The sequence below is a fragment of the Pleuronectes platessa genome, chromosome 20 (genome assembly GCF_947347685.1).
Source record: "Pleuronectes platessa chromosome 20, fPlePla1.1, whole genome shotgun sequence".
NCBI lineage: Eukaryota > Metazoa > Chordata > Actinopteri > Pleuronectiformes > Pleuronectidae > Pleuronectes > Pleuronectes platessa.
In genome coordinates, this window is record NC_070645.1 from 9,168,050 (window position 1) to 9,195,986 (window position 27,937).

The 27,937-nt window shown below is 43.7% G+C and overlaps 1 protein-coding gene across 1 annotated transcript; it reads right to left on the bottom strand.

Moving 5' to 3' along the window:
- Nucleotides 1–24,059: 24,059 nt before the first annotated feature.
- On the bottom strand, nt 24,060–24,759 carry LOC128426048 (musculin). The gene is made up of 2 exons (XM_053412905.1): nt 24,358–24,759; nt 24,060–24,143 (listed from the first exon to the last, which is right to left on the bottom strand). Exons 1-2 carry the CDS (start codon nt 24,757–24,759, stop codon nt 24,060–24,062), a joined length of 486 nt encoding a protein of 161 aa, XP_053268880.1.
- Between the last annotated feature and the right edge of the window lie 3,178 nt (nt 24,760–27,937).

Below are 27,937 nucleotides of genomic sequence, written 5' to 3' on the forward strand. Positions count from 1 at the left end.
TATTTCTTTTTAATCACACAATGAGATCTATAATACCTGGTGTGCAACGCTCGCCCCCTCCTCCGCGCGGGAAACCTGAGGAGGTATGCTCCAGTGTGTTTGTCGGAGGCACCTTTCACACGAGGCACATTCCAGTGGTCCTGACAGGCCAACAACAAGTCAATCAATCACATTCTGCACGCCGGTAATTTAGTAGGGTGTCATACTATCTCTTTTGTTAGCCACAGGACGGCAGAGTGAGTCAGGGGCGGGATGCAAGACAACAGAATGCTTTGCAAACAGCTGAGGACACATACTGTAAAAGAAATAAATGTCCCATCGCCTTTTCTCCCACCGGACGAAAAAGAAAACAGATTATGCAACATTTTATGAGGTTTATATGAATCACTGATGGACTATTTCATTCAAACACGCTCAATTTAATACAGTAACACCAGTAACACTTTTGTAGAAATATGATATATCTTTTACAGGATTACGGTCTGACACTTTATTGACCACTGCAGACTAACTGAGGAATAAAATGCCAACTTTAAAGCTGGTAAATAATCAGCAGGATGTATAGTCAACATAGCAACATGAAGGTCACTTTTTCAATTAAAGGTCCAATCTGAAATCCTTCCATCCATCCATCCATCCTTCCACATATATCACTCATGGAGAGCTGGAGCCGAGGTACCCCTGGACAGGTCTCCAGCAAAACGAGTTTGATACCAATCATTTGACCTTTTGCCATTCGACAACATTGTGAAAGAGACCCCCAAGCCCAAATATTGTGGAAAAGAAATGAATGCATGCAACTATTACAATATATCCACAAGTATGTTTGCGGTGTAGATCCATAGGATAAAAATGAGAGCTTAATACCACAAAATACAACCCAGTGTGCCCCTCGGTCTAGTTAATTTTATATGTTTAACTTGCGAGAAATCCAAACATACAAATACAATAACAATCAAAATACTTCCTTGCTTCAGTGGTATATGACCTCGAGGTGATCGCGTCCTCTTGCCAAACCAAACAGCCCTGCAGGTACCGTGCAGTATGTAAAACCATGAAAAATGCAGCCCAATCGGTCGTCTATCAGCGGTTATATTGGAGAGGAAGTATGGCCAGTGTGTGAGACTCCAGCGCAAAATAATGATCCACCCTGTTCCAAAAAATGTTTTATACAAACATACAAGCACCGGCATCAAATGCCAGAATCTCCCACAAAAAGAGCTCGTGAAGCCTCTGTCCAGTGGGATCGCATAAGTATGGGAAATTTGTAAAGCGGAGGAGAAGTCCTCCAAAACTGCTCAGTATGATTATTTGGTACGGGTGGATTATTTTTAATGTGACATGAAGGAGGCTGGCGCTGACTGCAGGACCTCGTCTTCCTCTTTTACTCAGTCGTGATGGATGTATGGGATGCCCAGTAAGATGGCTCCTTTGTTTAACATTTCAGGCAGATTCCTTTTTAGATTATATCCAGAATCTTTTGGGCTCTTAACGGAAAATCACTCTTGGAGTAGGTAATGTGCGTGAAGGTTAAAAACGTCTTAAGGAATACAAGAGAGGGGCTTTCTTATCGGCTCTTCTTGGATATAATATGATTCCACTGATGTGCCATCTCTCTACTTTCCTTTACTGACACCATTTTCCGCAGGTTTGTCTCACATATCTGTGCTTTTATATAATAATACAATAACTGTTAGATGTTCCGGCGAAGAGTACTTGCTTAAAAAAATATTATATGTATCAAAAATACTGCTAGATTTGAGTTTTAAAAGCATTTATGTGCACATTGTCATTTACAGCTACTATCATGCCATTTGAAAGCAGAAGGTTATATTTCATGATGATGTTATAATTGAGTTTTTAGGGGGAAAAACGTATTAGATTTGTTGAGTGTCCACCCTGCTGTTTTATAATGTCTTAAAAATAGGCCACAGCCCATATGGTGTAACCGAGTCAATCATTTCACATACATGTATACATCCAGCAGGACTTAAATGCATTGAAGGTATCAATATCCTAAAGCGGCAAACACACACTGAATGAAAATGTTTCTGCCTTATAGCTATAGGTCAGCAATAGGTGTGGTTGAGTGCGCAGATGGATAGTGATCATGTGGATTAAACTGCATTTAGCCACACTTGTCTCATGGGATTTCCCTTGGCTACATGCAGGCGGACGCCGAGCCAAGCGCAGCTCAGTATTTTGACAGCCGAGCCAGAGAAAACAAAAGTGTTTTGCTTTTCCGTTAAAAAAGAAAGGAGAAAAAAAAGCATGAGAGAGAGAGAGAGAGAAAGAAATGAAGATGTAGTGGAGAGAAACGGTAGTCCCTCAGCCACTGCCTTACTCAATCCATATGCGAGGCTTAGAGGCAGGAAATACCCACAATTCAGTGTAATCAGGGCAGAGGCCGCCTACCCCATTGGAACGGACCTGGTGGAACTGATTGGGCACCATTAAGGGCGAGCGAGAGCTAAATACGCCGCACACTCAAGTGCGTTACACTTTTCATGCAGCCCGGGACACAGTCAGAGTAATGGAAGGGAACAAGTTCTATCTCCCATGAAAATTTAAGTAGAAATGGATTTGTGGAGGTTGCTGCTGTATTAGTTTTAGCTTCACCTTTACCCCAACAGCTTCAGCCTCCTGCCAGATCCGTGCGAGCCATGTACACGCACACTTGCCGTAGTTTGGCGTGACCCATTTCTAAGTTGTCGGAGCCGTGCGCAGGAGGACACGTTATGTAGAAATCGCTGCTGCATATTCTTCAGCTCACTTCTAATCACAGAGGAACACGTGTATTGTGCTCAGTTGCTTTGTTATTTCACAAACTGACTCTTTTCTGCGCTGCCAACATTCAACCACAAGCAAGACTTCTGCAGAGCAGACGACAGCGGGCTTCCCCCTCGAGAAGACAACAGTTGTTTGACAGGCCGGTGGGTTTGTTTCATGATGAGGAGGAGAAACTGCTGGCATGTTAAACCATAATAACACTCCAACCCCCCTTAACTAGCGTGCCATAGCTGCACAGCCTTGCCTCAGAACCAGAGAGGGGTTTCCCAGATACACAAACAGAGGTCGGGCTGCAGCTTGTTGTCCGTAGGGCTTGACGTTGATGGAATCTGAGGAGTCTGCATGTTTACTGATCGTTGGTTTTTGGTTTGTGCTTATTGAGAAATAATTGGGGAGGCTGGAGGAAACAAGGGGAGCGACAGCTGATGTGGTTTCGGTCAAAAGGGGGGTGAACATCTGCACTTGATTTAACGTGTGGCCCAATAAAGACCCGTGGCATTACTGCAATATCTTTCTGTCTCTCTGTCTCCATCTATTGTTGCATCTGTCCGTCTCACGCAGTATATCTCACTCATTCCAAAAGCATCATCCTCACAAAACAGCACAGGACTTTGTGATTCCTCCTTTTAAATATCAGAAATTCGAGAGCCGAGCACCACAATCGAACACGGTCCTATACGTTTTTTGAGTAGGAGAGACGGCTGAAGTAGTTAAATCCTTGATTTGTACGTCTCAGAAATTCTCACAAGTCCCCCGTGCCGCTCCACCCCCGCTCTCCACCTCCCACACAATTCCCAGGTCAACAGAGCTCTCAATATGAGGCGCGTCTGGTCTACTGTGACAGCATATGGTTATCCACTTAAGGTGTCCGGAGACACTCGCTCTTCATGCATTTCCAATAAACAATAGAGTGAGGGGCTTATTCAATGAAAGTGGGTACTACTTTGAAGAAACAAAGACCTTGTCTGCCTCAGTCAAACTAGTGCAGTGTATGTTCCAATGGAATGGGCTGTTCTCTTCTACTTGTTGATGCTCCAGATCTACTTCAGAATTATCCCTGGTCATTAGTGTGTGCTTTCTACATAGGTTTGAATGATTCACTGAACTGCTGTTTTTTTTTCATACACTACATGTCAGCTATTTCGAAGGTCTGTTAAGCAATCTACACATCTTCAGACCCCAGTTCACAACTTTTTTTTTCAAAATAAAAGCTCTGCAACTCATCTTTTTATAAAGCATTAGAAGAAATATATGAATGGTGTGCTTTTAATTTGAAAATAACTTGCCAAAGATATTTCTAAGAATGTTGCGTTCATGATGGAGATCACATTGTTTAAAACAAAATGATCTGGCGTGATTTGACCCAGTTGCTGCTGTTGTCTATCCAATGACGTGGAAGAAGACACCTCGGTCCACAGACTGAGACACTGCCCCGCCCCCACAGACTGATACAGAGCACTGGTCGACTGTTTATTCAATTTCATTTATAATAATATTTATATAGATTCATATTTTATAGATATTGATCAAAGTGTACCAAAGTCGGCATTGCACTTTCTCGGGCCATTAACAATACACATGCCAAGTGTGCAGTTGACTAGAGGAAAGGCTCACGAGAAACAAATTAGTAGGTAGAGGCAAAAAATATAGATCTTTAAATATCATCTTCTTGTTAATGTGACATTTCAAAGCTGTATTCAAATGGTAAATTAGTAATACAGTAAATTTGATTTCAACAATTTCTTCTCTTTTTCAATTTTTTTGTCTTTCTGCAATCAAAGTATCTCCTTCCCTCCCCCCCCCCTCAAGTTGAAATGTCTGGCAATGTCTCTGGCCGTACTGTACGCGAGCAAAGAGTAAACACACCAAATTAGATGCTGATTACATCTTTTTTTGGATCGGGGGAGGGGGGGGGGGGGGGCTAGAATGGCATCACATGACGTTTTATGGGCACTGTCAGTTACCTTTTAAATGATACACTCACTATGGAGATGATGTTTACGTTCAGAAAACAAGTGTGCGTTTTGCCTGTTAGAGGCAGCGCTCCCTAAGTGCTCGGCAGCATCGCGCAGATGTTTGCACTGTAAACACCATAGTGGATATTAGGATGAGGTAAACCCAGAGCGTCTGCAGTCGATTACCACCTCTGCTACTCGGCCTCTTTACTTCTTACGTTGGAGATCTGCGATAAAGCTAATTTTATCCCATCCTCTGCAGCACATTTCACTCACGTACTGCATTGTGCGATTGGATGATGGACAGCCGCTGCCTTTCCACGGGTTTGTGCGCGCTGCAGTTGTGATGGCGACAGAGCAGCAGGCATGATGGAGACGTGCGCTCGGATTGATAGCATCTCTGAAAGGCAGCTCCCCTGGGTTAATGGGGGAGTTATCCTATTAGGGCCCCTCCTTTCCCCTCCCTCCCACGCACTCCTCCCTCTTTCGGCAGGAGAGAGCACCCATCACCGCCCGGACTCTCCTGCAAGAGGGGAAGAGGCTAATGGCCTCTGCTGCACCGTCCGCTCCTCAGTCTTCTGTCTCTCTCTTTGCTCGTCTCTCTGCGTCGTCCTTACCGCTGATTTCCAGGATCGATAATTCTCTGCGTGTGCCCTTGCACTTCCCTCCCAACATGTTGGGGCCATAAATCAGTCCTCAGCGTCTCGGGCAGGAAGGATGCCTCGGCTAGAAAACATCTCAACCAAGTGCAGGTCAGGCGGAAAGGTGAGGACAGCTTAACGGACTGTCCCCAATAGCAGGCCCTCCTCCATCGTTTCTACAAAAGGGAGCTTTTTTTTTCTTGAGTCAAAAGATGGGTGGGGAAGTAAATTAGGAAGCCACATTAAGCTGTCAGCCGGGACTTAGAGCAATACAGACATGGCTTTATACATACGTGCCTTTTGAGAAACCGCACCAAGCAACGCAAAGCCACATTCATAAATATAAAGCATTAGGTAAAAAGAAAAAATGGGAGAAGTTAACTTTATAGTGTGTTTACTCCTCTTGAGGTTTCTAGAATGGAGTTAAAGGAAGCCAGGGAAAATGTTATACTTTAATGTGATTTATTGTCATTGCCTGATTACGTATTGTTTAAATATCTCTGCTCAAATCAACCGCAGCCGATGGAGAGGCCGCACCACAGGAAAAAAACAAAACCACCCTCTTTTAAAATCAATTGGGGCCTGTTCCAAAAGAATCTTGTTGTTTAAAACTATTGGACTGCTTATAAAGATGGACGACATGACTGCTCCCCAACAGTAAAGCCAAAGCATTCCTTTCGCCACCTAGGGGCTGGCTGGAGTATTGGTCTTGAATCCCGACTTCTCCATGTTAACGGAAGTCAAAGTACGCATTAAATCAAAATTCCCCGAAAGTTTCTGTAATTTCAAGTCAATCTTATCAAATATTGTGCACATTTCGTTTGGCTTCTATTAATTATTTGATGCTAGCGAGTTGAAACGTCATAAATGAAAGCTGAGCCTGACTTGCAATTGGTTGAACATGTCTGTGGCTGGGTCCAAATGTACAAGATGGCTGAATCCTGCATATCTCTGGATAACGGGAGAAAGTGGAGACGCATCGTCCATCTTGTAACCGCAAAAACTTAACTCTGCTTTTCCATAAGTCACACTGTCTTCCTCTTTCAAAGATAGGTCCATCATATATACAGTGTCCTCAAGGCATTTTCTGTAAGTCAGAGATGAGAGATCTTTGAAGCTTTCAGGATCGTGAATCTGTGCTCCTCGCAGACTGTTCACTCCTTCCTCCAGAGCTGCTGCTCATTTCCCCGTGGCTTCTGAAGGCAGCACAAAGACGTTGACCTGTAGGCCTCGGTAATGGCCCCTCGGTGGCCATCCTGTCCATCGTCAGCATAGCTGAGTGCTGAGGCGCATGACATTTTTATGCTGCAACATATGCAACTCAACCATATCGGCAAGGGTGCGCTTGCAAGACGTTACTGCATCGGAAGTGAGGAGAGAACCGTAAAAAGTTGGAGAGATTAAAACAATCTTATGGATCACAGTCGATGAGGGTCTACATGTGGCCGCGCTCTCGCTCGCTCGGACAGTAATTAGGAATTGTGCTGCAGGATCTTCAGGACATCAAAGTTGGTATGGGTGAGGTGACTCACCCACAGCGGGGGAGGCTGATATATGGTATGAGGAGGGAGACGGTATGAGGCTCGTTGAGGGGCTCATGAGGAAACCTCTTGGACAAACTCTAGCTGCTCCGCGTTCGCCCTTGTGACCCTTGATCCTGACAGCGTTTGGTCGGGACTGGAGAAATATTGTTGCTTTTTTCGAAAGAGAAAATTCTTCAGGCAGAACAGAGTTAGGCATTCCCAGTGGTTTTTAGTTTTTTTTTTACAGAGGATGAAGGATAGAAAACCTAAGACAAGGATCGTGTTTATCTTTCAGCCTTCCACTGTTTTAAATGATTATAATTTTCAATGAGCACTGCTCCACTTCTTGGGTCTCAAATCCAAGCGCTCTGCTCCTTTATTTCTTTAGGATATGAATATTAACAGTGGAGCCAAAAACTCACAACTAGTTCAAACAGTGTGAAGGAGTTTCTCTGCCAACACTTTAGGATTTTCGAGTCAAAGGTATTTCCAGACGAAGCCAATGTTTTCCCCAGCAGACTATAATTGTGCTGATTTACACCAGGGGACACTTCATTTCTCCTCCTCCCTCCTGCATTAAGCTTCAGTGCAGCACAGACCCACTATTATATCTCTGCATTACCATAAAGAATACACAGATAAGTGGAGACCGCTACCAGACAATGGCTTTTCTATTGCAAGTGTGGGTAATCGTCTTGAGGAGGGAGGCACTGTGTTTTGGCAAATTGCACCAGATTCATCTGGCTATAGGCATCCCCTTTCCTGCTCGCTCCTCAGGTTTCCCCCGCCCCGTCACAGTGGAGGGGCCTTATCGTGCTGCCCGCTCTCAATAGGCAGGGGCCGACACTGAGATTTCAGATGCTGGCCAGCGTCTCTGAGGGAACAGGTGTCCCCTCTGTCTGGCTGCGGTCGAGGTCCCGCGGTGGAAGCATGGGAAAGGGCAGCCACCGCAGAGGTTCTACCCCAGCGGACAGGTAACAGTGCGCCTTTCAGCTCAGCCATGAATTCAGCTAAATTGGCATCCTTTTAGGGACCACGGAAGGCAGTTGGAAGTAGAAAATAAAGAGCGGAAATTCGCCCAATGATTCCCTGTTGGCTTGAGGAGCAAGGTGTTCTCACAATGGGGAAGAGAGAAACGATTTGGATGTGTAAATGAGATAAGAAAAAGGGGTTTTGTCCTGGACTACTTTACCAAGAATGGACCAGACTCCAGTAATAAAGTCATTACATTCAAGTAAAGGAATTATTTAGGCGGTAATTGTTTTCCTCTAATAGCGGATTAGAAGTATATCAACAAAGACACAAGGGTCACCTCCTGGGGACAAACTCTTTTTGTCAGAAAAGAAAATCTGACATGAGACGAGAGGGATTTGGGGCCTTGTGGTGAGCAGGTCACTCTGAGATCAAACGAGCGGCGGTGTCAGCCCTGAAGCGTCCGGCTCATCAGTGTGATCTGAGATCAATGGTGCAGGTGTGGAGGGGAACACAGGGCAGGTAAATATCTCGGAGGCTCACACCACCCGCTCCTCGTCCCAAATTTGCATGAGCGTGGACAGATGTGGTGGAAATAAAAACTTCAAACCAGGATTTAAGTCCTGAAGTCGTAACCGGGGGGGGGGGAGTTTATAGGTCAGGAAGCAACTATAATTAATGTCTAAGTAATGAAAAGTAATTAATGTTATTGGTCCTGCAACGGTTAGGCTCTTCATGTTAACTCTCACTGACAATACATGCGCCCTGTGATCTCCTCCATTCATAAACGTGGCCCAACATAAACAGCTAAATCATCACAGTCCACCGTGGCCTGGAGGAAGCTCCGGGGCTGAGGGAACAAAGGCGTTTGCAGATGTCATGACGTGACCTCTGCGCAAAAAAAGAATTCTGCAGAGTGATAATATATCGATGGGGATGCCATTAAAAACAGTTTCAAGGTCCTCCGCGGATTCATTTGCGCTGACCCAGAATGCAGTATTTTCTTAACACAAGCAGCAGGCCGCTTTGATGTTATCTCCCTATCCAAACAGTGGAGGGCCGGCTGCCCCCGCCCTGCCTGTGGCCGCGGAGGACGGCGTCGATTAATCACAGTGAGGCCTGCGAGAGCGCGCCCATAAATCGCCTCTCCGCTCCTTAAACAGGAGAGTCCCAGGGGAGCAGCGCCGTCATTTATCAACACTCTCCCCTCACTCCGGATGAGGGGTAAATAAAACTCTGAATATGTGGCGGTGGGGAGCAGGAGGAGGGTGTCCTGGGATGTTGAGCATATCCAGTGGTGTAATGGTAAATAAAGAAGTGCCTAAACTCTGACCTCCAAGCAGTCATCAATTTGTTTGGTTTGGTTACTGAGTGTTTTCACACATTTACCTTTGAGGTGCTTCATACCGGTGATATTGTACTTGGTTAACAATCATATAGATTACATCATTGATGGCAGAGAGTTTACTCATAACAATAATGGTAATAACTGTGTGATTATAAGGAAGAAATGCACAAAAGACAAACATTCCATTCTATTTGAGTCTCTTTGTTTAAGTTTTCTGTAAAAAAAAATTAGCTGCCTTTGTTTATTTTCTTTTTCTGTGTAAAAATCTATCTCCCTGCACCAAAAGGCACCTTATAGGATTTTTTTTAACCCTTATTTCCCAACAGATGAGAGTATTGATATCTTTAAGCAAGCATGTTAAACATCACCTGGATTTGTTCATCTTATTTTACTATTATATGGGTTGCTGCTTCGCAAAAATATTTCGAGATGTTGCTTTGAGCTTATGAAAATGACGTCTGTGATAAATAATTGATTAATAACAAAAAAAGGCATATTTAAAAAAAACTGATCTGCATAATTGTTGTCATTTGTTGTGTTGTTCAGAGATAAATGGTGATTGAGCTGCATAATATTTCCCTTGAGTGGAAGTTGAGAACATAATTAAATAGCTTGCTGCTATTTGTTTGCAGTTTTAATATAGTAAAACTAAGTGCAGTGGATTGTGTTGGATTATATTAGACAAAAGCTTGGAGAATGTCAGTTGATAAAGTTGTGCTGATTTCTATTTGATTTCTAACTATAAGGTTAAAATAGTTTTGGACAAGCCAGAACAAATTCTGGATTTATATTTCATACATTTTACTATTTTATCACAGAGAAAACAACAACTCTCACACATATATACATGTCAAGGTCACACAAGAAGAAAGTAACTTGCTCAGTTCAGCTCCCGTTCTGTGGGTTTCAACTTTGGATCCTTGTCTGGACGGATGGAATTTGGTAACTTTTGGAGGAAGACATACTTTAGCATCCATCCTAAAACACAACATCACGCTGGGAGCAATCATGAGTAAAAACATTTTCCCAGGATTCCTCTCCGGGACCGGCGGTGGGGGGTGTAAACATTGCTCCTCGTGTCCGGCAGTAAGACTAAAGTCCTGTGAGACTCTGGGAGAAGCAGCAGCAGCAGCAGCAGAAAGCACTATCTCCATCATCGGTGCTCACCGGCCCTGTCCTCACACTGGCAACCCCACAAAGCCTGCCCGGAGACAGATGACAGCGCCACAAAGACAACACAGGTGGCTGGCCGCAGACCACCTGGAGCAGAAAGAGCTCGGCCACGCTAAGACCTCTTGGAGACTCCACAGAGTTTGGAAATGGCAGTGGGGGAGAGAGGGAGAAATATTATGAATAGGGTGGTGAGGGGCAGACGAGATAAAGAGTCGGATGAAGAAACAGACAGCTATGAAGGGAAATCAACAGAGTGAGCTGAGACAGTAGGAGGAAGTTCTTAGCCATGCTGGGATCTCCAAAGAGATTTTGGTAAATGCACCTATTTGTCGTTATAGCTAAGAACGTAAAGAAAGTATTGTCATGTCCTGGTGGTAAATATGAACCACACCTGCATCCCAGCACAAGCACAACTCCTTCACTGACTTATATGTTACATGTTTAAGATACCAAGTGAGAATTAAAAAGAGAATTTGTGGTTTTGGACAGTATTTATGTCAAGCTTTTTCCAGTGTTATCGACCACTCATAGCACTTTACAATATCGGCCTCATGTACCCACACATTCATTCAGCGCGTCTATATGCAGCATGTTTATCACACATCCATTCATGTCTGATCGGCAAATCTGGGGTTCAGCAGCTTGCCCCCAGGGAGCTAGGGAATCAAACCACTGGTCTTAAGGTTAGTGGACGACCCTCTTTACCTGTCACTCTAGGAGCAGTGTCTTGCAACTGCTGTTTTTTTCACCTCAGTTTTGATCTCGATTAAAAGACACAATTTGTGTAATAGTGAGATGATTGTCGGCAGATTTTCTTAAACTTTTTAGATGTATCCAGACCAGATATCTGCCCATCTGTCCGGTGTTTGTGCTAAGCTAAGCTAACCAGCTGTTCCACAGACATTTGAGTGGTGAATCTCAATCATCTGAATCTCAAGCAAGAAACGAGTTGTTTATGTGTGTCAGTTAGTAGGACTACCTAAAAACTACTGGACATAAACTATCCTAGGAATATTTTTATTTGTTTGTGATCTTGAAAATTGTACAAAGTGTTGTTTTCTTTATGCTGGAATGAGCCATTTATATTTTAATACTTTATATTTACATCGGGAGCAGAGCCCCTCTACTGAGGCAGCCATGCTTTCTACAGGAGTCTAACTAAACACCTTCATAACGGTTTTATGACAACTGAAGACTGCAACAGGTTCTCTTTCATGTTTGGAAGGGGGGGGGGGGGGGTTGAGGGGTATTCAGCTGCCACATACAACTACACCACTAGATGTCACTAAGTTCTACACACTGAACCTTTAATAAGGTCTATGGCTTACCTTGTATTTCCCCCCTTAATTTAATGCAAAACCAGAGTTTAATCAGATGGACACCAAAAATGTTGAATTATATTTCGTTCCACAAAATTTGGGCTCTTCTGTCTTTTTAACCTTTTGTAAAGGGATATATCAGATGTATAAACATTAATGTCAGTATAAATAACATAACATACTTGTCACCCTTTAATGACACATACTCCATGGTTTTATTTATATTGATGGATAAGCTCATCAAAGCGAAACCTACATCTATCACCAGCATCAGCGAGGGCCTCATCTCAAATGTCACAATAAGGCGGCTCACATCAAATCTGACCTCTCCCTCTTATTTCCTTTAACAATAGCCTGTACCGTTTAATGATGATATGGTCTGTCACGCTCCATAGTGCAATTACATGCATTACTTTCAAGAGGTTTTCTCCTGACCAAGATGAATCTCTCCTCGAGACCCGTGTTCGTGTCCACCTTTGAACTGAGAGAGATGCTTTAGTGCCGTGACCTCAATCCATTCCCCTCTACAGAGCGCCGTGAACTTTTATCCAGACAGCACAATCCCCTGGATCAAATTCTCCAGCACCACGGTGAGTCTCTGGAGCCAGTGGTGGACGTCGAAGCCTTTCAGACCTCAGATCAAGTTTTTATTTCTGTGCCGGACATGACCAAAAGTTAGGCTTTGCAGAAATGGAAGAAGGTGAAAGACACGGAGAGAGTCAAAAAAATTCAGACAGCGCGCTGGTCTGGATCAGGGTTGATTTGAAATACAGGACGTGGCTTGTACTCCCAGCGGTTGCCAGCTTCAATTCTTTTGACCTCATGCTATTGCCGGGGCTTTTACACGGCTGTATTAGCAGATATGACCTTACCTGCTGCTGGAGGAGCAGCATTGGAACATCATCATGGCAGTTTGATAAGCCTCAGCTCTGTCATTGTGCTGAAAGCCACCCACAGGAGGTTTCCTTTGAAACATACACATACATACACACACAAAAGTCAAGGGTCTGTTATTCTTATGTTAGCTTTGGAAAATAATCATTCTCCGTCCATTCTGTTCTTTCCTTTTTTCCCTTTTCAGTTTCGTTGTTTCCGTCTGTCCTTGTTGTCGAGTGTAATTTGTTCTCCCTCCCCGTGTCAGTATCCCTCCATAGCACACATGTCTCTTTTCAACCTATTGATAATAAAATACTCCCCCCCGTCTCCTGATTTCACCTCATCAGTGGCACTTCCCCATATGCGCTGCAGTCTCCCGTGTATCTGCCTGTCTTCCATCTGGGTCCTTGGTTGGGAGCCCTTCACCCCCAGCGCGAGGCCTGTCTGTCTGCGAGCCACCTCAGCAGCTGTCATGAAAACCAAACAGACACTTTTAATTGGTGTTCCAGACTCGGGGAAACTGGACAAAAATATTTGCATAATTTCACAGAGGACGGAGGAAATTGTTAAAACATGTGGGGCCAAGGCCCGGGCTGATGTAACCCTACACCCGCCAGCCGAGTGGCTCTTTGGTGCCACCCAGCGCCAGCAGTGCCAGGAAGGAATGGTGGTGGTGGTGGTGGTGGTGGTGGAGGAGGGGGGTGGTCGACAGGGGTGAGGGGAGGGCAGGCGAGGAGAGAGAGGTGAGGAGTGAAAAGGTCATTCTGGCTGATCCTATCAGAGCGTCTCACCTTCTCGTTCTGCTCAGAGCCAGAGAGGACCGACACAAGCGGAGCCGAGGCTGTGGGATCATATGAACACTGCACTGGGTGTTTCTTGTTAGGGAGAACTTTTCTTTTTTTCACTGAAATTTGCTCTATTGCTCTTAAAAATATATGCATGGCTGTTTGCATTTCTCACTTAAGTCTTGATTTTTAGAAAGTAAAGTTAGTTCTTCTTGTATCACTTTTTGTGTGTGATCGCATCACAGTTTAGAAAAGAATAAAATATCGCTTATAATAGTAATTTCCTCTATAAATCTTAGGGCTCACCAGATGATTAACAAGTTAAGAGAGATGAAAAAATAAACATCCTAAATAATTGCCAGAGTACTGGACACTTTTAACCAGATGTTTTCAAATAGAACATTGTGCGCATGTATATAAAACATCTATTACTGTAAAACATTTGTTAAATTAATGACTCTGTGTAAATGATGGAAAACAAACAAATAAAATATACATAATCCAGAGTCCAAACCCCAAAAATGCCCTACTTTCTTAAAGTTGATGTTTAAAAAATCCCAACACATGGTTCATTGTTTTTTTTGGTGATGTTATCGACATGTAAATGCGCTCTGTCCATCATCTCTTGAAGATTATAGTATATAGTCCAAACTTTCTCTCTGGAATCTACGGGAAGCATGTCAGTCCATTATTGTGCATCCAGGTATAAGATAAAATAAGATTAGATATCATAAGGTAAGACAGACTTTATTAATCCTGAGGGAAGTTCTTGTGCCATATTACTGAAATACAATAAAATAAAACAATAGTGTAAAAAATATATAAATGAAAATAAAAATATAAATTTTGGGGGCAAAAGAAAGTAGTAATGACTGTGTGTCTATGTGGTCCTATATGAGTATGCATAAGAACAATATAGAAACTATACAGTATTTTTTAATTTGGACAAATTATTGTTTTAATTGCTAAATCAATAAATCAATCATAAAAATAGACATAACAAAAAACATGAGGATTAGTACATATGAGTGTTGTGCAGCTCTGGTGCAGACCCTGTCCTCCTCCGTCCTGGTTCCCACATAACAAACCCGAGTGGTGGGCGTTCACGGTCACTTCTGAGGCCGGGCAGGACAATTAAACTAGTCTGGGCCATGTGGAAAAGACATAGAGCTTTAAATGCCCTCGCTGGAGATAACATGAGCGCCATGCAGATGGATCACGTGGGAGCCCCCATTTACTGGGGATGCCAGCTGCAGCGAGACACTGCGGCGAGCTTTGTCACCTTGTAAACTGAAGACGAGAGACAGGGAAGCGTGGGGGGGAGGGGGGGGGGGGGGGGGAGCCCGATGCAGCGGTGCCACAGTGGGTCTTTTTGTTGCACACCAGAGGCGGAGGGAACAGAGAGAGGGGAACAAACTGCACGGGGCTTCATAAAAAACATGGAGGAGGCCGGCACGAGACGCCTGAAGTGGCTCAAACCAGCATCAGGTGTCTGTGGGATTTCAAGGGAAATTTCATGTTGCAAAAGTGTATTTTATGGTCGTCGGCGAAGAGAGCCTGTGAAACACAAGCCAGTGATTGTTGAAACGAGATATCATTCGGTTTTCCTTTTTTTTTTCTTCTCTTGCAATATAGATGCAAATGAGCCATCACGATTCCTACACTCCAGTTTAGAGGAAAGGGCTAATTATGAATTCACCAGCGCTACAAGTAATTATTAAAAAAAACATTGTATTGCCGAGGAGCGATTAGATCTAATCAAGTGGGGATAAAGTGGGTAAACAGATCATTAGACATCAGTTCCTTATGAATACAACATAATTATTAAATGATTATAGTGATTACACACCCACCAGGGTTTGTGGCTTGTCTTCATTATCACACTGATTAATCAATGCCACCGCAGGCTCAGGCTGCTGCAATATCTACAGTGCACAGAAGATGCATTATGAGGTCAGGAAACGAGAACATTTCCATAGATCAATGAAAAATATAGAAAATAAACTCAGATTTCGGACATCTGGTTGTAAAAATCTGAAGTAATGTTTTTTTGCAGATGATGCACTCTGTTATATTTTTCTAATCACTACGATTTAAAATAACCAACTTTTAATTAAATGTATGTGAGAACTTACCTGGTAACTATATCATCATACAATGTATATCAGCTTTTTGGATACCAATATATAAACAATGGAAGAGGACTTTTCCCTGATATTCGTTGTGTCTCCTCCCAAATGAATCAATGTCATAGGCCCAGAGCGCAGGAGAAGGATGATGGATGGAAAAGGTCTGCACGGCACCCAACCATGTGTGTGTGAGAGCATCTGTGATGTAGTGACAGAGGAGGAGAGCGAGCATGTGTCCGTCTCACTGGTGCGGAGAGGGAGGAAGAGACGGCCAGGAGAAACAGTGTGCGTGTGTCTTTTCAAGTGTGTGTTTGAGTACGTCTTTCTATGCTGACAGAACAAACGACCTCCCCCTGTCATGCGTGGCCTTGAGAATCCTCTGTGGAGTCAGGGCTCCCATCAGCCCCGCGGCGCTCTCCGGCCGTCCTTGGAGCTGCCTGTTTGTCTCTTTCCACACCGCCGAGCGGCCAAACAGCAGGGTCCTCCGCCTCTCCCACGGGTCAGGTCCCTCTCAACCCCTGGGAAGCTTTGATCTGACGGACAGAAGAAGGGGGTCTGAGAGGGGGCTTTGGGAAGCTCTAAGCTCTGGGTAAGTGTGATGGGGGAGCAGAAAGATAGACAGGAGGGGGGATGGTCCAGGTCAGCGGGGGTCAAAGGCCGGTGTCCATCCTGACTGTCCTTCTGTTTGATAGCTGCAGAAGAAAAACTGCTACCACACACTCGGACTAATGAAGACACACCATTTAATTCTGAATACACTTGCAATAAAAATGGATCTAATTACGTAAACCTTTCCTGAATGCACTCTAGCAAAATCAGGGATTTGCTGGTGAGCACAGTGGAACATCTAATGTTTCGGGTTCCTGATATTTCAGTTAGATTAGTGTGGTGACCAAAACGGAGTTTATAGAAGACCGAATAATCAAGGAGTGAAAGCTTACTGCAAATAAATGCTAATCCTCTCTTTAAAATGAAATATCAGTCAGTCTTAACAAAATTATAAAAAAATACAAAATTTTATGACATTATGAAGCAGCGTGGGATCATTGGAGTTGCTGCCTCCACCAGCATTGCCGATGAAGATCTACCTGACGGGACTCAGGCACAAATCATGTTTGCAGATGAGGTAATGTTTCAAAATGTTTATTTTAATATGCAACAAAAGGCAAATGAATTAGCGTGATCCCTTTCGAGTGACAAATGCAAATAGTGACTAACTAAAGTGAGTTATTCCTTCTTCATGCGTCATTTGCCTCAGAAGTTTTAGCAAAGACGGACAAAGCCACAGGTGAAGTGGATATGAAGCAATCAAAAGGTAATAAAAAAGAAACCTTGGATAATGTAAATAGTCAAAAGAATATATAGAACATGGGTCTAATTTATTTTGAGGATTTTACGGAAGCATTGCTACATATCATATTTTTAAAAGGTCATTTCTGTTTTACACCTTATTTTTGCAACAAAAAAGTATTGCAGGTTTACACAATCAGAAATATAATAGGATATGTTTGTAATTATTATAAAATCTGAATTGAACAGTTTCTTTTATTTATACGCATGTGGATACAGCTAATGTGTCACATTTCCAACAGCAATTACGCCCAGAACAGCCACGACCGGAGAGGGACTGAAATCCACCTTTCTGCTTGTCCACCTGTGTGAGTGGTTGACGTGTGTGATCACTGGGTATGAATGCAGAGCTCCACATGTGACCCCCCCCCCCACCCCCCTCATCTCTCTGCCTCTTCCCCAGGGGCGGCCTCTCTGACCACCACACAGCCATCAGCCGTCCGCTCACTCCCACACAGGACAGCCCCCTTTTGAAGGCTGAGTAATTAACGTGCCATCCGATACACCATCCGGCCACAGAGGCTCTCTAGGGTGACACACGCACACATACACACACACACAGACACACACACACACAAACCTGCATGTGCACTTGCATGCTTACACGCACAGGTGATCCATCAAGCAGTGTTAACTGGCTGAGTGTCGCTGTCAGCTGCGTCTTGGTGTATGATGGTGACCCTGGGGTCGGCCCGAAGAGACCATCATGTGCCATAATGACAATCCCCTCTTCACATATTTGGAACGGGATGCACAATAAAACCAGTCCTGAGGATGTGAGGCTTTAACAATTACCCTAAAGGGGCAATTCCAACATTTTTTTCTCTCTCTCTCTCGCTTTAAAATCTAGTTTTATTCCATTTTGTGAAATATGAGGGTGAATAAAGCCTCATTTTGTTGGATGTCTAATCTAGAGGCTACTTTGAACAGACCTGCTCCATTATTGAGACAATTTATTTTTTCTCCTGGCTTTTCCTTCAGTAAAGTTTTCACTCATACAAATACAAAAAACAAAATAAGAAATCATTATTTAGTGAATGTTGACAACTGTAAAATGTTATATTTATAATTTCATCAATATTAGCAAATATTTTCTGTAATTATAAACATTAATAAAGATAATTTACACTTATCACTCAAAAAAAGCTTGGTTTTGGTTTTAACAATGATTTACTTTTTGTATATGTGAACGTTGTGTATTAGATGTGTGTGTGTGTGTGTATGTGTGTGTTTTCCTGACGGTGCTTCATAAATTACACATGAAGCTTCCTCCGTGTTGCAAAACACTTTAGTTCTAACAAAAGTCACATTAAAAAGAGTAATTGGGGGAATTGTAATGATGATGAAGTCTTGGAAGGCAATTCATTTAAAGCAAGGATCATTATCACCCAAAAGTCAGTTACTTGGCCTCTGTTCTCCAAATGTATAAGACCCACATTGACCCACGTTGCACCTGTGCCGACTCCGCTGTCTTCAAAGGCAGTAAACAAGAAAAGCGACCACGTCTCAATAAAATTCTCCCATTTCTCCGAAATCTTTCCGGGCGTCACGTTCTGCAAGATGACCGTGAAATCACTTTGATTTCTGGTGTGGTCATGCAAAGTTCAGGCCTCTTAAGAAGAAAGGTTGGATTTTGGGTTTAGTTGCTCGTATTTGGCCATCGGAGAAGCATGACAGAATATTTTTTAGAACAGGGTCAAAGGTGATGCGGGAGGCTGTCAGAATAAGACGGATGCCGGGGAAAGCTATCCTTCCTGACATTTATTTGGACTTGTACAAACATTTAATTTGAGTAATTAGCTTGATGAAAATGATGCATCCCTTCTGAGACTATTTGTCAACCTTCCAGAATAAAAGCACCCTGGATAAAAGGCGCTTTTATTTGAGATGATCGCCTTCACATCCACCAAATTCACCTCGATGAAAAGACAACAGAAAGGTTCTGCTCTCCATGAGTTGTCCACCATTGCTCTGGGCATTTCCATGGAAAGCCTGTTTTATCTTTTTTCTTTTCTGTGTGAAAGAGCACTTTTGATGTGGCCAACTCTGCCACGGGCAATGTGTCAGAAGAGAGAGACAAAAAAAGACAAGAGAAGAGAAAAAAAAAACTTATAATCCGTAGTTGCAGGTGTGTTTCACTTTTGTTGCCCCACCAGAAGTTCACAACAGAGTTGACGACAAAGGGCCGAGCCCCATGCGGCCCATTGTGGCCCGCTGAACAATATGGAGGCTGTGAATGGCTAATCCCTCTGGACCGCTGACAGGTTGGGCCTTCAAGCAACCTGGGGACTCATTTCTCCACTGGGCTGGGCCGCTGTCTGACAGGGATGGGAAAACCCAGAGTACTTACAGCGACTGAGCCTTCGCCCCTGAGCAGAGACTGAGAGCCATTGTGAAGGGAAAATATTATCTCCATTGTCGGGTTGTGGCCGTCTTTGTAATGTCAGAAGATGAACTTGGGCAGAATGTGCCACCGGAGGGGGCGATGGAACAGCGGAGGAACCGGCTCTGACTGTGTGAACGGTCTGAAACCGTGTCTCCAAACAAGTTCTTCTGACCTCATTCGGGTTACACATAAAGGATGGAGTCTAAGTATCAGTTTGTGTTGACATTTTCATTGAGTTTAACCATGGAACAAGAAGCAAAGTAGCTAGAATCTGGTAAAGGGACATTAATACCTGAGCTCTTCTATTAAGGAACATGTGTGTCTCAGGAAAGAAAGAGGAACAAACGCACAGAGTAAAACAGTGTGACGGAGTTTCTTCCAAAATTTATAAATCAGATATTGATAATCCTCTTTCAATCAATTATCTGATATCTCAAAGTTTTAACTAATATTATTCATGTGATTCAAATGAAGAGTTCTTTCAACAAAATATATGTAACTTGGATATCAATGCATTGTTTTGTGTATTATACATTTTCCAATGTCTCTATCTCTGTCCACTCATTGGGACAAAGACGACACGATTCCTGACCTTTGTGCGTACATGTGTGTGTTTGCATACCTGCAAGAGCACACCCCAGGTGGACAAAAGGGAAACATGTAGCTGGTGTGTGTGTGTGAAACAAGCCGGGTGAAAGTACACTGCTGGTGTGAATGTCTTTCTGCGGGAGACAGAAAGGCGAGAACATGATAACAGGCCAGAGGACCACCGCCCAGTGCTTGTAAACAGGGCCCGGATAGCTCCACATGCCCCGAGCGCTAACGCTAAGATCCCTTTCTCTCGGGCAACCAGGACACCACCCAAGTAGTTCAGCGCCTGCTCCAACCCACAAGCAGAGCAGGGACAATAATCACCTGTCGCCCAGTTCAGGAGACAATGGAGGATGAGACCGGAGGGGGGAGCCTTGTGAGGATGTTGTTTCGTCAACCCTCCCCACCTCGCGGCCTCCTCACCCGTCCACGCCAATTAATGCATCTTCCCGTCCTGTCGTCTTCCACCCCTCCTCGTCCCCGTTTGGCTCGACCTTCCCTCTCAGAGGGTCCAGCTCATCCTGCCACAAAGAGCCTCCATTCTCTCCTGAGAGGAGGCTGCCAGTCCCGCACTGTAACCCAATCACCTATCTAACAGAGGAGTGTGTCATCTCCGCAGAGGAACAGGAAGTCTCGCACACAAGGCAGCGCTCCTTCTCTCTGCCTCCGTCTCTCTCTCTCACTCAGGGATTACACTTAGAAACGCAAATCAACAAAATCCCTGACAAAGGAGCTTGACATTTAGATTTTGGAGGCGTTTCTACTCCCTGACATGGACGCTTACTTTGCAATGAGCCCTCTCTTTCAATGGCAAGCCTGATTAATATATCAGATATAATAGGTAGATAATATAGAAAATATACTGTATTATACGTATTAAAAGTCCAATGAAGAGGCCAAAATCAATTCAAACCTTCTAAAATGTGATAACTGTGTAGCTGAAGCCCAATATGTGTGCCGTAGACAACTATTGTCACACACACGCACACACAGACACACAGACACACACACACACACACACACACACACACACACACACACACACACACACACACCTGTCGATAGGCGATAATGGATCAATACTTCCTCCAATCACAGTCCAGCTTTGGATCAGTTGCATGTTTCCTGAAACCGAGTTCCTGTTCCACTAATTGTCCAAACACAACATCCCTGCATCGTGTTGCAAAACTATCACAATCACAGCACGTTCTAGAAAAGCGACACCTCCACCGTTACTTTAAATGTCTATTTTAGGACGACAGCTCTAAGTTCAGGGGTCAAGATTTTCATACCTGGAAAGAATGCCTTTTCTAAACAAAGCCCGGACACTCGAGAGGAACTAATCTCCCTACGAGGAAATATATGCATTAGGCCGACGTGATTAAAATAGTTGGGGATTTGCATATCCTTTTTCTCATTAGTGGTATTGAGTGACTGGATATTGAATAACAAACATGTCCGAAGTGGGTTTGGGAAGCTCCGAGGCAGTGAGGCCTATAGTTAGTGTTTCTGAAGCCCCGATGTTGGCTTTGGATCTGTAGTATCTTCCTGTTCAGGAAAATTCTTCCACAAATGAAAATTGCTACCGTTGTCCTCAGTCCAAAGAAGGTTTAACTGAGCTGACCCTCAATGGCTGCTGATCTGATTTTATATCAAAGCAATGTTCAGCGTTTTCTAATTTAATATCTGATCATGTTTTTTAAAGATGTAGAAAAAAGTAATGATCATTTAAACAAAACAATAATAATCATTTGAAAATCCCACAAGGTTGAATAAGTTGAATAAGTCACATTAGGTGATCATACAGACGTCACGTTGCCAGGAAAGAGCTTCACTCTGTTGTGACCATGTTGGCCAATGTCCACAGTGAAGATATGGTGACCTCTGCTGGACACAGTGGGTACTGTTTCCTAAAAATCATAGGGGTCAAATTGTGATCCTGTGTCCTTTAACACACCGACAACTGTCATGATGTTACAACAACAACAACAACAACAACAACAATAATAATAATAATAATAATAATAACAATAATAAGCAGCTTGTTTCTACTTACTTCACAATGTCTCCACCTGAAGTATTTAATCATATCCTCTTTCTTTCAAATTAATGAATTATTAATTACCACCTTTTCATAAAGCAAGCGCAAATTCCGCAGTTTGTAAGATCACCCTACTTGTTCCCAGTGTTGCTTGTATATCGTTGTATTAAAATCACGTACGGTGCTACTTCAATGTATTTGCATGCTAAAAATTAAGTTTTATGGTAAAATAAAAAATAAAATTGATCATAACGATAATTATGGAGAATTGTGCAGCGTCAACACTCTTAGTGTCTTAGAGAATTAATTAAATAATAATATTCAGTTCTGCACATGCACTTGGCTGGGGCGATAATTGCAACTCAGCAACACTAATAATAATGTCCTTTAGTTTCTCACTGAAAGGCTCACACTTGATATCCACAGTGAAGTGTCCATATCAGCATTAAGAGACACAAAGCATTGGATGCTATATTAAAGTCCTCGTGGCTCAGCTGCTCCATGTGTTCACTTTCCTCACCACTAGATGACACTCATGTATCATCATCATCTGCAGGAGCTGAGATGGAACTGGCCACAGCAGAACTGGGCCATCTCTCTGTTTAGCAATGTTTGCAGCCGGCCTTGGCACAACTTGGCACAAACTACTTTTGGTTTCACGGTTTTCACTTGTAAAACGTCTGAGATGTGAAAGCTGAGATCAACTAACTGCAGCAAAGCCAGTCCCCCAAACTCCAGCATGTTGTTGACATGCCAGGTTTTGATTTATGGGACCTCATTTTGGACGCAGTCAAGATGCACGTTGGACAATTGCAAGTAGCTTTCCGCGGGTGCCTCATTGGAAGTGGGTGGCAGCAGAGAGGAGCTGAGACGGAGTGTGAGAAGGCAGCTCATTAGCTGTCCTGCTCCAGCAGAGTGGCTGCTCTGTCCCAGGAGAGAGCTTCAGAGTTCTGGGAATCTCACCAACACACCGACAGCTGCAGCTCCACATGAACCTGATGAAAACTCGTCCTCTCTTCCTCTGCTTCTTCATCTGAAGCACTTTGTTGGTGTGTCCCTCCAGACTGGCCCGGCCCTGGATTTCCATCCATCTGTACTCACATCATTTTGGGGTTTAATTGCATTAAAGGACTCGTATAGGTCAAGAGATCACTGTCACAGCTACTCTCTGTTTGTCAGTCAGATGTGTGCAAGTGGTCATGAGTGTGTGATTCTGCACGTACAATGTGTGTGTGTGTGTGTGTGTGAGTGTGAGTGTGTGAGAACTTCAGCTTTCCCCTGAACTTTGTCCCAGTTTTTGTTACGCTTTCTTTTTTATTTTATTTTCAACTTATGCTGATCTTTGGGTCTCCTTAAATCCATCAATTTTAAATTTACAAAGGATCTTTGCACATTTAAATATCACGCTGTTGTGTGTGGTGCTAATTAAGTAAAAATTTTAGATAAGAAAAAATGAACAAATGCTTATGCAGTGAACAATAAGCCTATGAATAAGAGTAAATTGTGATCTGAGTCTTTCCAAAGTGCACAAATAATTGGCCATTGGTCATTGGCCACAATTAATTTAAACCATCGAGGACCATGAAGCTGAAGAATGTTCATATCCAATCACATTTACAACCTGTGCCCTGTGACTCAGACAGTTTGACATGTGCAGGATGTCAACACAACATGCTGTTAAAATCAATGGAAAAATAAACACTCCAAGTTTAAGAGCAGGAAAAATACATTGGATGATCAGTGTTACCAAACCTTTATCTGAAAAGAAAACATTTTAAAGCATAAAGCATACAACAAACACAATAAATAGATCTCCATAACTGCTGCACACGTGGGCCTTATGATGCTTGATATGTTCAAATCTAATACAAAAACAAAAACTACTTAACCGCACTCAAATACCTGTCAAAAGTACCAGAATACATAAACTTCTATCTAGCAGTGATATACTTTACGATAGTCAACAGCGTAAAAACCCAAATCCAGAGTATACAATTAAACATAAATGAAGACAAGAGGTCACACACTCATTGTAAACTTGCACGACACAATAAAGTTCCAGAGTTGAGGACGTGGGGGCCACACATGCACACGGGCCACACAGGAATAGTATTTTCAAAGATGGGAGAGAACAGGATGTTTCTGTATCATCTCCTCTCGCTCCAGGTCCTATAGAGTCTTTATGCTGTAGCTCCGCAGAGTCGAACCGCAGCAGTGGAGATGTCCTGGTCCTCGGAGCGGACTGTCATCATGAAAGGCCACGTCTGTCAAAGCAGAACACAACAGGTTCATCAGCCAGGAGACCCCGGTGCGAGACAACTCTCCAAGAAACACCACGAAACGCACAGCAACAAGTCAAATGGATCTGCTGAGAAATCACTTAAGGTTCACTTTAAAACAGTTATTTCACTTTCTCACTCTGCATACTTTCTGTCATTATACAAATCAAACTGAATAGACGAAGTTGTGTCCTCCTACCAGGCTGACTGGGCGCGCAAAGCTGTTCTCGAAGCGGTCCTCCTGCAGCAGCTGCCTCAGGTGGGATATGTAGCTGGAGGCGAGGCGCAGCGTGTCCAGTTTGGACAGCTTGGTGTCCGCCGGTACCCAGGGCAGGCTGGTCTTTAGCCTGGAGAAGGCTTTGCTCAGCACTCTCATCCGCGCCCTCTCCCTGGCGTTGGCCGCGTTCCTCTGAGTCTGGCGCGCCTCCCTCTGGTGCGCCCTGGAGACCCTGCGCTCCTGCTTGTCCTCCGGCTCCTCGTCCGAATATGGGTGAGGGTCGTAGCAGCTCGTCTTCCTCACAGCCCTGCCCAGAGGGTCTGCGGCTCTTCTGAAACACGTCTCATAGTCCTCGGGGTCGCTCGCTGCGGAGCCAGTGGACATGGCTGCTCCACCTGCGCCCTGGAGGCGGACAGGAGTGGCACCTCTGGGCACTTCTGGAAAGTTTGACTCTCAGCTTGATGCGATATTTGAGTGAAAGCAAAAAGTTTTCAAGTCAGCAGTGTGTCCCACTTATTTCAGCCTCGAGCTCCAAAATGGCACAAGTTGACAGGACTACAACTGCATGAGGTCACATCTGAAAATAACACCCAAAGATGCCTCATTGCTTTGCCACCCCTCTAATTTAAGTGTCCTGGACTTGGCATGTGTACAGTTTTTTTTTTGTGTGTGTAGGACATTTCTCCTCCCACTTTTTTCTCCAAAGCCACCATGACCTCAGCCAGACCACAACTGTGTTTAAACCTTACCTCATCCGCAACTTGACTATCACACTAAGCCCTGTTAATGAACGCCTCATTATTGGGGCAGAAATGACTCGGAGGATGTCAGAGGATTGATTATTTCCCAACAGGAATAATAATCCCCTCTAATGTTGGTGCACGGAGGGGCATAACTTTCCCCATGGTGGTAGTACACACACAACCCATGGCAACATTTGGGGAATGCACACACTGTGTAAACACTTCCCAGGTTTGTCGGTCCCACAGATGTGTTTCGTTAATAAAGATGTCTGAAAGGACCTTATCAAAAGTGCCTAATCCTCTGCTGGTTTCACAGAGGGATTGGGTTTCTGCAGATGGAGCAGCTTTTCACACGCAGCCCGAGCTCGCCGGGCCCAGCTGTTATCGGTTCCCATGACATCTGGAGCGTTGGCATGACAAGGGTGTGGCAGAGGGACGAGGAGGAACGATCCCCATTCCCATAGTGGGGCGTTTTTCTTCCCTTTACTTTTTTTTTTCCCGCATTTGTTTTGTGTCCACCAAACTTTTCGGTTGAGAGTATCAACCAGCAGCGATGAAAGCGGGTTACATTCTACTGTGGATTGAGATCTACAGCAAACAGAGGGGAGTGGGGAAGGAGAAGATGAGATTGCTCCAGGCCTTGGAGTGAGGCTGCAGAGTTGCACAGTTGTGTTTGCAGAGATTTCAGAGCTGCCGGGAAGGTTTCAGAGAAAGAAACGCTGTGTGTTTGTTGTGCCAAACACTACAGCCTTCAGACAGAATATCAGATGCAGGCTGTCAGATTTGAGAGTTCCACAAAATAAAACGCAGCGGGTATTGCAATGCGAGTCAAGCTGTGGGGGTAAAAAACTGGAGTTTACACGAGTGGGAGCTGCCTTTTCTCTGAATGACTGGGAAGTCCTGGGTCCATATAGCATTTACAGGAATCCATAGATGTTCCCAGAATACCCCAGGTCCCTGTTAGCTATTACTCCATATAATATGTGTGAAATTTTGATATTTTTTACGACAATTCCAAGACTCTGCCAAGGATTACCTAACCGCAGCTGAGATGCATGCTTGATTTTTGGTAGCCGGCCATGCCAGGGTCACTGGAGGGAGGAATTATTGCTCTGCACTGGTCTGAATTCTGGAACCCAACAGTTCTGAGGGCGGCGTGTGATTTAAATCATCTCACTAATCTGCTAATAAGGTCAGTTGTTAAATATTTGATGCCTTCCCTGTCCACATTTGTTTGTTTATCTGTTATTTAGCAGCATTAAACAAAAACTACTGGATGGATGACCACAGAATTAGAAGAATGCTGTATGGGCCACTGAAGAGCTTTTGGTGTGGATCTGGATCAGATAACAGATCCAGAATTTTTTTTTTAACTTCTTTGACATTGTGATATAAAGCGTTTTTTGATGAAAACAACAAATCCTATTTAGGGAACTGATATATGAGTGTGCACTATTCGGTGAATGTGATTGAATTGAAGTGGACTGTTGGGCCTTGGCGGAGGATATGGGCTCTTCTAGTGCTACTCTATAATATCATTGGTTTATAATGACGTTCCAATTCAGTTTTTCGGTGTCAAAGTGCATCTCGCTGGGATTTTGAAACGCTCGGTGGTTTTCCTCTGCTCAGATATCCGGCTCCCCTCTACCAAGAATGCTTCTTAATCCAAGGACACATTCCTGTGCTTCCCACAACCCCGATCTTACCCCACTTTCACAAAACCCCCAACATCAGCTGCACCTTTTGCGGGATCCCTGCTCTTAGCTTAGCCTTGGTCCAGGCAGGCTGCCATCTCTATCTGCCGTCACTGCATCAGTCAGCAAGGTGAGCGGCCTGACGGAGTCACTCAGAGGTGCAAGCAAAGGGATCCTGCTGTTTTCTGATTTTACTCCCACGTTGATAAACCGTCTTTTTTTTTTTTTTAAGCATTACATTAAAAAAAGAATTGGCTCGCTGACATATTCCAACCTCCTGCTTCAGTCACTGCCAAACGGAGGCAGGTTGACACGAAACACTCGGCTCATTAGTCATTCTCCAGACGCTCGAGTAAAAGCAAAAAATATTGTGGAAAAACATCAGTGTAATTGATGGCTACATGGTTATTGTATTAGCCCTGGGAATTATAACATTCAGGGCCAACGGTAATAAATATCACTTGAGACTTGACTTGAAGGGGGAGCCAGGGTTTATCTATCAGCAGAGACTTTCAGGGGGTCGCGACCTTCACTGGGGCCCGGTGCTGGAGAAGCAGAGGGACAGGTGCTCGCTCATGATGTCAGAGGCCTTTGTCTGCTTCTCTCACAGTTTCCTATGATCCCCATTATGGCAAGTGTAAGACCGTACACCGTACCAATCATAGGCAATTATGAATTCAAAGTTATGCCGTTAAATTATTATCGTCTCTGTGGCTTACGAGGCACCACAAGTGAATACTAAGCAGATTCAGGACGCTGTTTAATAATTAATAATTCGAGGATTCACTCAGACCTATGTCTACACCGCATGTTTCAATTTAGTAGAGTGTGAAATTTTTCCCTGAACCGGCAGTAGGCTTCACATCACTTTTCCAGCAGCAAGAAAAGTTCTTGTCAGGCACTAGGCTGAAATACTAAACAGAATATTCTACAATGTTCTGTCTTTGAACATCTGAAGCTTCAGACAACACTTTTTTTTCTGTCTCTTTTGAAAATACTGTCTTTGTGAGATGTAAAGACTTGATATAAATAATTATTCTGCAGTGATTTTACTTCAAGCTCTTATTGCAGCCATTAATTATGCCTGTATTGTAAATTAATGCAAATTATACAAAAATAACACCC